This window comes from Cyprinodon tularosa, unplaced genomic scaffold (genome assembly GCF_016077235.1).
Source record: "Cyprinodon tularosa strain WSP-4 unplaced genomic scaffold, ASM1607723v1 ctg333, whole genome shotgun sequence".
NCBI classification, from domain to species: domain Eukaryota; kingdom Metazoa; phylum Chordata; class Actinopteri; order Cyprinodontiformes; family Cyprinodontidae; genus Cyprinodon; species Cyprinodon tularosa.
In genome coordinates, this window is record NW_024039045.1 from 68,407 (window position 1) to 84,035 (window position 15,629).

General features: G+C 37.7%; 1 protein-coding gene across 2 annotated transcripts in view; it reads left to right on the forward strand.

The window, feature by feature from the left end:
• The first annotated feature begins 4,479 nt into the window (after positions 1-4,479).
• The window catches only part of mgll (monoglyceride lipase), a 44,488-nt gene continuing 33,338 nt past the window's right edge, over positions 4,480-15,629 (forward strand). The window contains exons 1-2 of one of the 2 annotated variants that reach the window (XM_038294040.1): positions 4,480-4,760; positions 6,128-6,266. In XM_038294040.1, coding sequence (XP_038149968.1) covers positions 6,139-6,266 — 128 coding nt within the window. In that variant the 5' untranslated portion in view covers positions 4,480-4,760; positions 6,128-6,138. Of the gene's footprint in view, positions 4,761-5,891; positions 6,267-15,629 lie in introns of those variants that run through there. The other variant, XM_038294039.1, reaches the window with a different exon arrangement.

Here is a 15,629-nt window from a genome sequence, read left to right on the forward strand (position 1 = left end):
CAATGCATGAAGCATTTTTGTTTTTTAATATGACACAATGAAAAAAAAGTTAAATGAGCGATGTACATATTTGATGTGTCTTATTTTCCTGTTAAAATTTAATTCAAAAATGTTACACAAATGCAGTTAATGTACCATGAGGAGAGAAGTGTTAAAATGTGACCAAAGTATGTTTCTCCTCATCTTCTTTCCTGGGCCCACGTCTTTTTTATGTATATATATATATATGCAAGCAATTAAAGGAATGGAAAGAGATTGGTTACTATTATTCCTCAGAGGTGATTACCATTCTCAACACTCTTTAGCTAACCAAAACCAGGTATGGAGAGTCATTCCTTATAAGAAAAAAAACACCCCACTGTGAATCATATTATAGTAATTTTAAAACAACTAAATGTGCCACTAATACTTACAAAAAAATTCCTTTATGATTTGATTTTTCCCATTTGATTTTTTTTTTTTTTTATCATATGACCTTCCCATCGCCATCAGAGGCACATCCTGAAAGTTTTTAACTGGGCGGCCATGGTGGAATTCTCAATCATCAACGTTATGACGGGTATTTAGGACTTTTATTTTACCATCATCCTATAAGCGGGATGGCATTTTGAAAATGTTCTGCAAAGAATAAACATATAAATGAATCTAGAAACTAATTGAAATGTATCCTTGATTGTACTGTTTCCACTTAAGATGAGTGAGGAGTTAACCACTTCAGCAAACGTAGGACATGAGCCAGTAGAGGTCAGCAGAAATAAGGTTTCCAAGAGCTTTTTCAGTTGCTGAGAATGACTGCTGTCTACTACACACTGATTAAAGAGATTAGCTTCTTCCTATTTTGGCTTTAGCACTTTTCCCTTCAGCAGTTAGTTAGAATATTAAGTTAAGAGATCAGATACCCAAATATCTAATATATATTAGGTTTTATAATTTGATTAACAGGTGAAAATTGTTTAATTTTTCAAGTGTTTGTTGTAATGGACCAAACTTCAGAAGATTATTTATTCTGGAATGGAGATATTTTGGTTTCAATGTGTGTAATTACGGTTTATTTAGTTTTTCAAATATTTCTCTCTTACAGTTTGGCTTGGAGTTTAAGAGTTGGTTGTCTTTGGACAACAGGTAGAAAAAGGATCAGTCTTTGAATGTACAGATAAAATAATGAACATTAATGAAAGCTCTACCCAATGAGGGTAAAGTGGTTCAGGTACAAATGCAGTACTGAGGTGACACATGCATTATTTTGACATTTTTGTCCAGATACACTTTGAACCTTCAACTCCCTCCCAGTATAATTAGGTTGATTTAAAATGTTCAGACTGTGGAAGCTGTTGCTGCTGACCACACAAGAAAACATCTTGTATCTGTGATTTTAAATAGATTACGGTTTCACTCTAAACCAGCTTTAGAAGGATTTTCTAAAACAAAACAATTCTGCTCCCATCTGGACTCCACCTTGAAACTTGTTGGACTTGAAACGCCTACAATGGCACATTCTTAAACAGAAAACTTTGACAAATGACAAACATCTTTATTCACCCATGGCAGATTTGTCAGGACTAAGGCTACTGAATGGGTTGGTAAACCTTTATAACCCAATTGTTGAATAAAACAGTCAGCTTAAATATGACTCAGGGTTCATGCCTACAGATAGGTTTAGATTTATTGCGATGAGCAGCATGGCCTTGGGCCCTACACCCCTCATCCCAAACAAAAAACAGTGGTAATATTCACCCTCTTCTACTGTGGTCATCCTAAAAAAGTACAGATGGTGGATGATGATGTTGAAGTCATCAACAATGATTTGTTTATAGATCAAAGAGTAATATCAATGCTTATTTTAAAGAGTATGGAGTGCATTGTTTCTTTTTTCAGTTAAAAATCTTTATTGCTGTAATTAGACTGTTCATAAGTAAAAATCTGCGAACATAAACAGTCTCGGAATACTGTAAAAAACAAAAAAAAACAAACATGCAGACCATTAAAACCTAAAGTTCCATTTAAATTGGTGGGGTTGAAGTTCCGCATTAGTGTTAAAAAAGGGATAGTGCTGATTTTTTATTGTAGCTGAAGTTTATCCAGCCCATTTGGAGCAATACTTTGTCTTTTTTTCAGTTTGCATTTATTTCTAGAGGTTTCATTTTATTTTTCTCAGGATGGATTTGTACTTGGTAATGTGGGGATAACAGAAGAGGATTGTGAGGTTTGCCTGGGTTTTGAGGTTTTTTTGGTGTGAGTGAGCTTCCTATCACAGAGAGGATCTTTGCTGATGTGTTGCTGCACACCTGAGAACATTTCTCAATCAAAGGGGCAAGTGCGTATTAACTGAGGTGTACTGTAGGCTTATCTCTCTTCACTGGATTATTTACCCTGATGGTATTCCAGCCAAATATCTAACCCAGGAATGTCTTTCTTGTTGAAATCTGTCTTTTTGTGAATCCCTTCTAATCTAGAGAGGTGTGTAATTGTTCCAGGCAACCAGTGGACCTCAGTTCATTTCCTATCTTCATAGAAAAGGTCTTACCTGTATGCAGCAGTTCTCAGTCTTCTCTTGGACCTCTGGGGTACAGCCTGCAAAACCCACTGAAACAAACCTCTACAGATCCATGCTACCTTCCCTGCATCTCTTAACTAAGAAAATCAATCAGTTGTCATTAACCAACTCCCTCCTGATTAGCCGGCTTTCTCCCTTCAGAGCAATCAGAAAGTTCAGCTGACTTCCTGCAGTTCTCTGCTTCCAGATTTTTGTTGCATTTTGTAAATAAAACTCTAAAATCCACTGGTTTTCTGTGTGATTCTGCATATCAGACAAAAAGCTACTAACAAACATGTCAAGGGTTGCTCCACGTACCATTTACAAGAGGACCTCCACTGATCAGGTATCACTAAATGATTCATTGTATTTTCCCTGGTTTTCTTTTAGCTCTTAGTTCTTAGCTCTGGTACACATCTACAAATGGATGTGAAGATCCAATTAACCTGGAGGAGGACCTAAGAACAACAGAAAGCAGTTATAGGTTTAGTGATAATGAGTGTTTGGAGGAATTTAACAGGTTTTTCTTTTCTCTGGTGCAGATATGTGATAGTTTATATATCATTGAATACTAACAATTAAAAGAAAAACGCAGGATATCATAGGGAGAATACTTGTAATCCTTGCTGTAAAAAAAAATAAGGTTGGCTATTAAGTAATTTCAGTTTTCCACATTTTGGAGAAAAGTAGACCCTGCAAACATAAATTCAGTCTATACTAAATTAAAACATAAAAAAAACAGACCTAGTTTATCATATGATATTCAAGAAAATATTCTCTTTGAAATAAGGTTTGACGTTTCATTTGTTCCAAAATTTAGAATAAAACCAAAAAACCAACATGAAATCTGTTGTTTCACAACATCTAAAATCCTGAACAATGTTGTTTCTTCTGGATCCTCAGCTGATTGATTTGAAATATTTTACATGGATGAAACAAACTACAAAACTTTGAGAACTTTAAGTAAATTTTAACGACAACCAATTTTACTTTTTTTTTAGCATCTTATATAGTGTTTCCATCTATGTTATTTAGTATCACTGAGGGCAGACATTGCTCCCTTTATTGATAAAGGATACTGACCACTATCAATATTTAAAATCATGGGTGATTCTAGACTGGGGCGAAAAGGGTCAGTAGAATTAGTCATGGCCCCTTTATATGTTTTGGAACCTTGGACCAATAAAATATTTTATACTAACTGTTTGATTTTATCAATGATATAAATAAAGTTGTTGCGCTTTTAGTTTCAAGGGGATTTATTCAGCTTCAACAGGTTTCCAGGGCTGCAAATGGGTCTTTGGTTCCTTGGAGGCAATAAACGATGAATTCGCCCTGTTTTGTTGTACCTTTCTTTTTTTTCTGTTCCCCCCATGAAAAAACCCTGGCCCTACCCTTGGGCCCCTGGTAAATTCAGTCTAGAACTGCCACTTAACAAAATGCAGAATTTTGAATCTTTTTGAAGGTTCATTTTGAAACCTTCATACTATTAGATTTCTCTTTTCCTGCTTAATGAGTAAAAACTATTTATTATTCAAGAATAACACACTTATTACTATTTGTTATTTATTCTTATATTTATTTTTGCTTTATATGCTTAGTACAGGCATTCTGTTGTCCTTGTGCTGCTCCTCAATATTCTGTTCTGTTAACCTTTGAAGATTTTGTAAAGTTAAATGAGAAAACCTAAATTGTGAGATAAAGAGATATCTACAAATGTGACCAAAATAAAAACCTTACCAAAACAAAAACAACCAAAGGTTGCATAAGCCAAACAGTTTCTTGCTTCAGATTATTGCAAAAAAAAACAAGAAAAAAATAACTCCCTCATAAGGTAAACTCTCTTTAAAGAATGTGGGGTAACAGCAGAGAGAGAGAGACAGGCATGACAATTATTAAACGCATAATATGCGCCTGGTGTGCACAAATGGGAACCATGTGGGCGCAAGCATGCTGCGTCCTCCTAAACTGTAAATGAGACTAAACTGAGGGAGGGACAGAGGAACTGCATCTCTGCCTCTGGGGAAATCTGTATGTGTGCGTTTCTGAGAAAGAGAGCTGCGAGGAAAGGATGTGTGTAGGAACAGTTATTTAGTTTCCCCCGCTCGCGTCGCTCACTGCTTTCTTTACTGGAGGCAAAAGAAGTGCGCGAGAAACAGCGATTGAGAAACAGCAGGGAGACACCTACATTGGTGCTGAAACTTCGCTGCAGACGCTCCTTTTGCAGGTTGGTTGATCTTCATTATCCATTAATATTCGTATAACAATTCACCCTGTACGCGTTCAGCGCGCGTCTTTGGGACAGAGTCACCAGCGCGAACAGCCTTTTCGGTCTAAGTTAAAGATTTGCACATATTTCTAGGATTTGTGTGCCTTTATATCATGAAGACAATGATGCTGATGTTGCCAAAGCGCACATTACACCCACTGCTCCTATTATGCACAGGGGGCCATATGTTCAGCGGTTCGGTTTATTGATTAACGCAAGGTTTAAATGTCAAGTCACCTGAAGAATAGTCATTTTTGCGCTTCAGCTCCTGTTCAGTGCACCACGAGACCTCCACCAAGCCTTTGGGTTGGGGACTTAGGACCCCAGCAGTAAACAAACGCGAGGTTTTACGCACGCATGCCAACAGAACAGCATTTTCCCGTTAGAGTCTCCTCAGTAAACAAATAAAACCTCAAAGCACATGCCGCCCCCCCCTCCAAGGTGGGGTATGCGCAAAGATGCAAACATAGAACTGTGAGCGCAAGATCCAATTCAGACTAGACTTGCTTTAAAATGCGTTGGCTGACAAAAAATTATAAAGATGATTGGGGGCTTTCTGTGCCCGGAATGAAAGAAATCAATTCCTCGAAACGCTGACCTTATAAGGAAAATGGGGCGCTTCCTTCCTGTCAGGTCACTTAACAAGAAAGACAAGTAGGTTTGTTTATCTTATATAGATAGTTGCGCCCATATCTGTCTCTATTTATTGTAAATACAAACATTGAGTTTAGGATTGTACTGTCCCACTCCACCCAGTTTCACCTGAAAGAATAAGGTAGATGTATTGTTGAATAAGTGAAGACTAAAAAAAGTTGAATATTTACAATAAATTAAAATTTTGTGACCTGAAATGCATACATTAAAATTCTGTTGTACAAAAATAATTAATTTCTAAGTCATGCATCTGTATGTGCGCAGTATGGATGATGCACAAAGCAGTTTATAGAATGATTTTAAACCGGATTAGAAATAGGGCAGTGTAAAGAGAGATTGGGAGACATGCAGAGCCAGTTTGCAGTGAACAGACCATATGGTCCTGTGACGTAACATCCATGACAACATCGCCTCTGTGCGCGCGCCTGTCCGTGTGTGTGTGTTGTTTGAGCGCGCGCAGCTCCGCGTTAGATACAGACTGACCACCAAATACCGCGTAACACCACGCTCACAGCCTCGCGCGATAAAGAGAGGACATCAAAACAATTTCCTAAAACACTAAAAGATGAACGCCTTGACTACCGCAGCATGTCTGCTGGTCGCCGCCTTCAGCTGCTACCTCTACGGCGGCAGCGACGTGCTGTCATCGCTGCTTCGTGTCTGTGTTGCAGACCAGCCCTCCATGCCAGAGCCGGGAGATGCTCCGCGGCGAAGCCCGCAGGGAGTCCCTTACACCGAGCTGCGGCACATCGTCAACGCCGACGGACTGCACCTGTTCTGCCGCTACTGGGAGCCCGAAAGTCCGCCAAGGTCAGTAAGGAGGAGGGGGGGAGAAAATGACAGCCATGCTGCGATTATTGCCAAAATCAATAGAAACACTCTCCACTTAATCGACCTGCATTCATTCTTCATTCATTTACGATCCTGTCAAGTTACCAGTAATTCAAAGCACGTGCCATTTTTATGTCATGGAGTCACGTGACTTAACAGACGGTTGATCTGAGGATTCAGCTGACTGCAGGGTTCTCTGTTTGGTAATTATACATGCTTTTAACCCACAGTAAATGCACCCTGTTAGTGTTCTCTGCATGTCTGAGCTTTTTGACCTCAAATAAAAATTAAATGTGAATTTTTAATCAGTTCTGAAGAACTGTTTATTTAAATAATTTCTAATAACTTATTTATTAACTCACACCTGTTGACTGGAACTTTGCTGTTGGGACATCTTAGAGGTTTAAACAATAAAAACCAGTCAGTAATAGACGTCAGTGTAGACGAAATAAAGGACTAATCTGTGGGAAAACTGGAACATTTACCATTGTCTTCACATTTTAATTGTGTTAATCCCTTCTTGGTGATAACAGACCATATGCTTACTTATTTTGGGTTGTGACCCTGTTCTTAAAAGGCTGGGTCTGGATATTTGGCTCACTTTCTAAGTCAAAATGCAAATTTATGTTGTTATGCACATGGTCTTTAGAAAGCCAGATAAATTACCACTGAATTATTTTAATTGTACAGTTCATGGTTTTAAAAAACGCAGCTTATTAATAAAGTTTGGTGAGACAAACAGGACTGTAATAGCAATATAATGCTGGGGAGCATTAAAGGGGAACACTATATTGTTTTACATTGGCCCCTTGATTTTATGTTATTACACCATGTTCTAGTCACCCATATGAGTTTTGTGTCATTTGGAGGCGTTCTGAAGATATTCGGTTTTGTAATCCAAGTAACGTCTTCCTATGGGCAACAACTTGCAGACACAAACTAAACTGTTCATAATTTATTCTTTATGGTACGCCAGCATTCATAACATCAAAAGTCAAAAAGCCTTTATTGTCATTATATTCTGTGACAGATACAATGAGATTTGGGACTTCCATAACAGCTACCGTGAAATAAAAATAAAAAATATATAAAAAATATATAAATATATTAAAAGGAAAAGGAAATGTAAACAGTTACAAAAAATATATATAAATATATTAAAAGGAAATGTAAACAGTGAAAAGGAAATGTAAACAGTGAAAAGGAAATGTAAACAGTACTGGCACAGATTGTGGGGGGGGGGGGGGGGGGGGGGGGGGGGGGGTAGTGCAAAACAGGTGTAAAGTGACCGACAGTGCAGGTCGGAGTTGAGGGGGGGCAATGGCTTGGGGAATAATGCAAACCAGGTGAAAAGTGTCCGTCAGTGCAGGTCGGAGTTAAGGGCGGCAATGGCTTGGGGGAAGAAACTGTTTTTGAGTCTGTTTGTCCTGATCCTCATTTGCCTGTAGTGCCTTCCAGAGGGCAACAGGTCAAACAGGGTGGAGCCAGGGTGGGAGCTGTCCTTGGAGATGGCCCTGGCTCTGCTGAGGCACCGGGTGGAGTAAATGTCTGCCAGGGAGGGGAGAGGGCGACCGATAATCCTCTGCGCTGCCTTTATCACCCTCTGCAGCCTCTCCCTGTCGGCAGCGGTGGAGCTGCCGAACCATACTATGATGCAGTAGGTCAGCAAGCTCTCGATGGAGGAGCGGTAGAAGGCCAGCAGCAGATCGGAGTTGAGGTTATACCTTCTGAGGATTCTCAGGAAGTGTAACCTTTGCCGGGCCTTCTTGATGATGGTGGTGATGTTCTCTGATCAGGTGATGCGGTCAGAGATGTGGACGCCGAGGTATTTGACGCTGTGAACCCTCTCCACCTGCTCGCCGTTGATGAAGAGGGGAGCTGGCTCAGGGCTGTGCCTCCTGAAGTCTATGATGAGCTCGTTGGTTTTCTTGGTGTTCAGATTCAGATTGTTCTCTGAGCACCAATCAGCCAGCTTCAGGACCTCCTCTCTGTAGGCGGCCTCGTCGCCCCTGGAGATGAGACCGACCACAGCGGTATCGTCCGCGTACTTGATGATCCGGTTGTGGTTGTGGATCGGTCTGCAATCGTGGGTGTGGAGGCAGAAGAGGAGGGGGCTCAGCACACACGTACCGCTTTGTTTTAAAAAAATATATAAATATAAAAAATATAACCGCGGATGTCTGGGGGACAGTGATTCACCTACATGTTATGAATGTTGGCGTACCATAAAGAATAAATTATGAACAGTTTAGTTTGTGCCTTCAAGTCATCTGCCCATAGGAAGACGTTACTTGGATTACAAAACCGAATATCTTCAGAAGGACTCCAAATGACACAAAACTCATATGGGTGAGTAGAACATGATGTAATAACATAAAATCGAGGGCCCAATGTAAAAAAAAATGGTGTTCCCCTTTAAAACTCAAATAACAGAGCTGCACTGTTCAGAGATTTGTTGCTTTTTGTAAAGCTTGACAAAACTGATATCCACTCTATAATTAATCCATAAGAACTAATCCATAATATTTTAAAACCAAATTCTCCGCTGCCTTTCTAGAAAAAAAGAAATGTTTTGCCCTTTCAAGATAATTACAGTGTAAACAGTTAAAATGGTCACTTATGTTAGCAGCAGCCTCCGTCTATGTATTGAAACAATTCTAGATCTTTTTATTCGAAAATATATTTTAAAAAGCGGAAATCGTCTTATGCATGCTCAATAACAGAGATTTTAATCTCAAAGGGTTGAACAAAGGCACTTTTGTTGTAAAATTTGCTGCCTTCCTGTTGTCTGCTGAAGGGTAAACTCTCTCTTGTTCTCTTGCAGCTTTAATTAACAGCAGACAGTTCTTTTTAAATCTTTTTCTGCTTCTACTCACTTCATTCTCAAACACCTCATTGATCCTAAACATAGCTAACACTGTTCTTTTTTCCTTAGTAACATAGTTCTTGTTACCCTTTTTTTCTATGTTTTATTTATTTATTTATTCTGTACAGCACTTTGCTCAGCTGTGGTTGTTTTTTAAGTGCTTAACAAATACAATTGGATTGGATTGGATTGGATTACCTCTACCTGGTTCCTCTTTTTACGGTCAATGATTTCTGAGTTTCCTACAGAACTGTTTGGGGACAATCGAGCTGAAAATTGACCTGTTTCCTTCATTGGTTGATTTCTCTATGCATCAAAAACTAGTCAAGTATAATAGAATAGGCACCAGTTGGAAGACAAGAACTCTGTTGGATAAATAACACCATTGTGTCTTTGCCAAACTGACGTCTAGTCACGAAGAAATTAAAACAGCACTTCTGACTAGTTCACTGCAGCTCTGATATGTCCCCCAGCCTGCTGCTATAGGCCTCTCTTCAGGCATGCGGTCTCAGGTTTTAAAGTCCTCTGCAGCATTCACAAATGTGTCTACAGCAGCGTGAGAAATGCAGGACAGAAAACGTTTCCACACAAACTGGAGAGCTACTGGGATTGGGATGTTACAGATCACACTCTGCTAACACATTTCATTAAGGAGACGGTTTGTTTTCTGTCGGCTGTAGAGGAGAATTATTGTTTACAGCCACATCTGTAAATATGTGTGTATGTGTTTACAGTGCAGTCATTCTTGATTAACTCCATGTTAGCACACAGAGCTGCTTGTATACCTTTGCGTTTATGTCTGTAGACTTGAGCTGCAAACACAGAGGTGTTGTTTTTGTGTAACTATGGCCGATGAGACAAACATTGGACTTTATAATTACCCACAATGCCACTGTGGACTAAAACAAGGCAGTCAAGCTAAATCCATCTTTAGTTTATTACCTTCCACTGGTTCATCAGCACAGATCAGAGTTTCCCTTACAGCTACAGTTAGAGGTTGGATTAAAAATATCCCCGTGATCTGGCTGTTTTTAAAGCTGCAGCTTGATATGGTTTCTGTAGGCGCGCTCTCACTTGGAGGTCAACCAGTAAACCTGCCAAATCTGCCAGCAGGCACAATAAAGAGAAACTGAGGAGCCCCTATGAGGTTTATGATTTTACTTATATTTAACATCAGGCATGTTACAATGGAACGGATAACACTAATTTTGGATAAGAATTGTTTATTTTTAAGTAAATAGATGGGCTTCTAGCATGAGAAAGCAACAGAAACTTCAGTTAAACTTTATTAGGATGGTTAAATTCCTCACTCAGGCTCATTTTATTGGGTTTGTGGCTTATGTAATTACAGTTAGATACTTTATGTTTTGTTAGCTTCAAAACTTCAGCCGCTCTACACTGATGGAAGATTGACAACTGCAATTTCAAAAGTTTTTCTTCCCTTATGGTAAATTGTTAATGTTTGGTGGTGGAGTGGTTGTCTTTAAATTGCTAAGTTGTGGTTGAATCCCTAACCTAATGGTATGCTGTGTTCTTTCTCTTTAATCAGAAAGAACTGAAGGTTTCCTGTTACATACATGATAGATCCACATACTTAGATGATGATTTACATCAGATCCTTATCTGTAAACAGCCATTAAATTGTTTATATAAGAAGTCAGGCAACAGTTGCAATTTAAGCAGAAAGATCTTTAAATAATGTAAAACACTAGGATTTAATATAACCCTGCATTAGTTTATAAAGCAGATTTTTTTTGCAACAAGAAATACTTATTTTTCTTGATATACACAGAACTCAAAGAATATCACAAAGTAATTCCTTCAAGCCATTTCTTGTTTTTCCTCAAAAAGATGGTTGATTAGCATCGATCCTGCAAAAGTGAGTCAAACACCATGGAGTTGATTACATGTTAAAAATAAGCAGCCTATTTGTCATCAGCAGGGTAGATATTTAAAGGTAAGTGGTCCTACTTATTATCAATTATTCTGGTGATATGTTTACTTAAGGCCGTCCTACGGGCTCGTCACTATTTTCACTCACCGGTGGTGAGTCTGACATCGTGGAAAAACTGCAAATCTTTTGGAAAGTAAGCCTGTATGAGCGATGAAAACAGCAACTTTTAAACAGAGCATGCACGAGGCTTGTGCATGCTCTTGCATTTAATAGGTGCGTTTAATAGGTGGTCCACAGGAGTGGGTACAGGGTTGTGCATGTGCATTTTTTCTTTAAAGTGGAGAGGATAGGTCTTTTCAAGAATTCACATAAATCCTCCACTATACCTTTAAGCCACCTACTTTTCTTTGACATCAGGTTATTTTTTATTCCCACTACTACAGTTTATTATGATGCTGTTTACATTTTGACCAAGTATGATACAGAGAGATAATTATCCATCAACTCCAGACAGTGAAAAGGAGAAATGAATCATACATGGAAACAATTGCAGCGATTAAAAGGGAAAAGCCCAAGCAGAGCATTCAGTATGACCTTTCTTTGATCCTACTCACGGATTCGATGCGCAAATGCAGGAGCAAAAACAGTGACAGTGAAATGATAAAACACCTGCACCCACCAGGCTTATTGTTTAAAAATAATATTTCTCCCACTCAAAAAAACATATCTAAAGTTCACTTTGAGATCGGTGTAGTTCTGTGTAATTTGAGGGTATTTAAAGTTTGCTAGTGTACCTTTAAACATAGAAAAGCTTCATCTTTTATTTCTGGAGCTGCTGAAAAGATTAACCATATCTGTTGTTATGTTTGTATAACCACATCTTTTGATTTTTTCGATTTTAATATATAGAATAAATTATTATGTTGTTAAGCTGAAATCTTTTCATAAAAGCCAAGCAGAAAATCAGAAACCTTCTATCAGCCAGCTGACCTGCAGTGCTAAACTATTTAATCCATCCAACTTCATAAAGCTGTGGGAATAATGTCACAAGAAGCATAGTGTTTTTCAGCAAGTTTTTCTTTTTAAATCTTGGTGTACATGGATACCAGAAGGATCAAAAATGGCCAATAAAGAACTTTGAAATTCTTACTTTCTTGTAGTTTATTTTCTGACAGGAAGATAATTATAATAAACAAAACAATTATATAAATGTGCCATTGTCTATTATTACAAGTCTGTTTGACTGGTTGAATGTTAGCAAAAAATAAAAGTCTTAAAATTTGAATTTAAAGATCAATTCACACATCACATATCAATAACACATCTACAACACTACTTACTGAAAACAACAAAAACCTGAAAAATAAAGTGTCCAGGGGTCAACATTAACAAATCATCCCAGGTTGCTTTACTGACATTACCATGTTTTACATGTTTTTTTTTGCTCATCAGAATATTTAGAGAGACAAACTAATGCAAACTTTACTTTTAGACCAAATCATTATGGTATATATTTTAAAGAAAAAAATAATAGCTCAAAGGTCCCTATAAAGCTTCTGAATGGTCTCCTTTTTTACAGGAAGTGGGTAAAAGGTAGTGAAACAGGCGCAGGATATTCTGCAATCATTAACAGGCTTCTAGCAGATATTTGACTTAAGTTAACCGTCCCCAACTTGAACATAACAGCGGATTGTGTATCTGTAACCTTTTCACATCCTCTTTGCATGCATGACAGCTTCCCCCCCCCACCGCCCCACCGCCGCCCCCCCCCCCCCCCCCCCCCCCCCCCCCATCCATACACAAACAGTAGGTTTCCCTTCATCTTTGTGTTTGAGTCTTTTTAGGAAGTTTAATTTCCCCACCGTGCTTGCAGAAGACACTTTCATCATATTGGTACTTTGCAGGAGCACTTCAGCGTAAATTATGCCTGAGCAATGGCATCTATCTACCTGAGGTGCCCGCTGACTGTAAACGGGCAATTTATCAGGAACTAATGTAGGTTTTTAACACTTACATACAATAACAATACAAGAATACATTCCTCTGGAGGTGCTGTACACTGGAAAAAATCAAAATCTAAATAAGTCTTTTTTTTCTTAATATAAATGCATTTGTTATTGGATTTAGGAGGAAAAAAACAGACATTTTGCCAATGGAACAAGATAATTTACATTTAAATTGAGAAAACACAATTGAATTGTCTTATTTCAAGTGCATTTCTTTAGAATTAAACTTAGATAGATTTTACTTTGTCATTTTGTTTACACAAGTGTAGAACAAAAAGAAATTTCGTTTGGAACAGCTCTCTGGACAATTTCCTTTTTTTTTAAGTGCAGCCTTGAAAAATAGTAAAAATGACTGTAAATTTACAGTTCTAACATTTTTATTTATTTATTATTAATTATTATTTTATTTCATCTAATTATCTTGTTTTAAGAGTAAAAATACTAATTCCATCGGCAAACTATCTCTTTTACCTACTCAAATTAAGGGTAAATACACTTAATTTAAGACTTTGTTACTCATTTCTAGATAATTTTTCCAGTGCTTGCAATCAGCAGGTATGTTTCTGTTAGAGAAGGATCACACTTCCTAGTATCGGTAGGAAGATTTACTGTGTTTTGTAGCTAAATGCTAAAGCAAAGTCATGGGGAGCGTGACTGTGCTGCTATGGTGGGACAAAGGATGTGTTAAAGGAATATCCAATGCTTGTATTCAAGAGTAAACAGTAAACAGATTGTTAGCTTTCTGAAGACAAAGAGGAGTTTGTTTCTGATGCTTTTAGGACTCTGTCAGACCTTCCCTTTATTGCTAGTGCTGTTTTTGATCTTCACTGATAGAATTGAAGTCACTTTGTTCACATCCTTTGGTTTTTAGAGATAATGTGGTTATGATGGCTTCTAGGAAGTTTGTTCAACCAGTGAAGGTGGAATGGAGCAGGAGAAAGATTGTTAGATGCTGCTCTGATCTGTTCAAGGTAAGAAATCAAGTCATTCGTTATGGATCATGACCCTAAAATTGCAGAATCTGGTTTCAGTTTACTTAGAAAAAGCTGGAGAGTTTCACCTGCAGAGTGGGGTTTACTCCTGAGGCAGAGGAACATAATCTATGTAGGAATGGATGGTGTGATTCACTTATTTTTCTGATAAGTTTGTGGAAAAACGTACCTGTGCTGAGGAATAGATAAAATATGGAAGTTGTCAGCATTCCTTGGTCCACTGGTTGAAGCATTCCTGCCGCAACAGCTTGTCTACCTCCATTTCTCTACATCATGCAGCAATTTCCTGATTCTTGTCTTTCTTTCCGTCTCTGCTCAGCATATTTCAACAGCAGGGTAGTAAGGGTAGACACTTCTCTACTGCTTTGTCACACTCACTTTCTACCTGTCAAACTGCCTCATTTTGCAGCTGTCTTACAGTTTTTCTCTTATCCATTATTTTTTTGGCTCCAAGTACATCAAATCTTCCTGCCACCTGGGAAATCAGACTGAATGAGTCTTAAATGGTTCTGACAACTATTGAATTAAGGAGACTTGAGTTTCATCTCAGCCTCTTTGGGTCTTTTATACTGTATTTTTTTGCCAATTTATTTCTACACTGCAAAAAACTCAAATCTAAATAAGTCATTTTTTTCTTAAAATAAGTGCAATCTTTCTTGAATTGAGGAGGTAATTGAGACACTTCGCCAATGGAACAACACAATTTTCATTTAAAATAAGAAAAAAAGAAAAGAAACATTGTATTGTCTTGTTTCAAGTGCATATAATCTAACTATATCATTTTAAGAGTAAAATATCTCATTTGATTTTCAAATCTTCTTATTTACCTACTCAAATTAAGGCTAAATATTCAATTTCAGAACTTTTTACTTATTTCTAGATCGTTTTTCCAGTGTAAATTTCAGAAACGAAGTAATAAAATTCATCTATTTGCTCAAAGGGCTGGGCAACATACAAAAAGACTGTAGCAGCCTTACATGTGAAATGTGTTTAAAGCCACAGTGTGTAAATTTCAGCGACATCTAATGATCAGACTGCAGCAACACGAGCCACCCCACAACCCCGGTCGTCTTCATAACAGGAATGCAAAAAGAAAATAATCTAAATAAGTCATTTTTTTTTCCAAATTGAGGAGGTAAGTAAGACACTTTGCCAATGGAACATGACAATTAACACTTGAAATAAGGAAAAAAAAATTTCAAGTGCATATTATCTAAATATCTTATTGTAAGAGTTAAAAAAAATATATTCAATTGGCAGATCATCTTATTTACCTACTCAAATTAAGGATAGATACAATTAATTTGATACATTTTTACTTATTTTTATATCTTTTTTTCATTGCAACGTGACTGCGGCCTAACTTGTAATGGTGATCTCCACAGTCACTAGTTTGTCTGCTCTGTGCTGCCGTAACTTAAAGATGTCTGCCTCCACGATGGGAGACTAGCTGGAGAAATATTGAAAAAAGCAACTAACATTTAAGATATACACCTTAAATCCTATTGATTTATTCAAGGAAGTGATTTGATTGTCAAACAACAACATTTTTGTACTATGGTACAGCAAAAATATATATTTTTA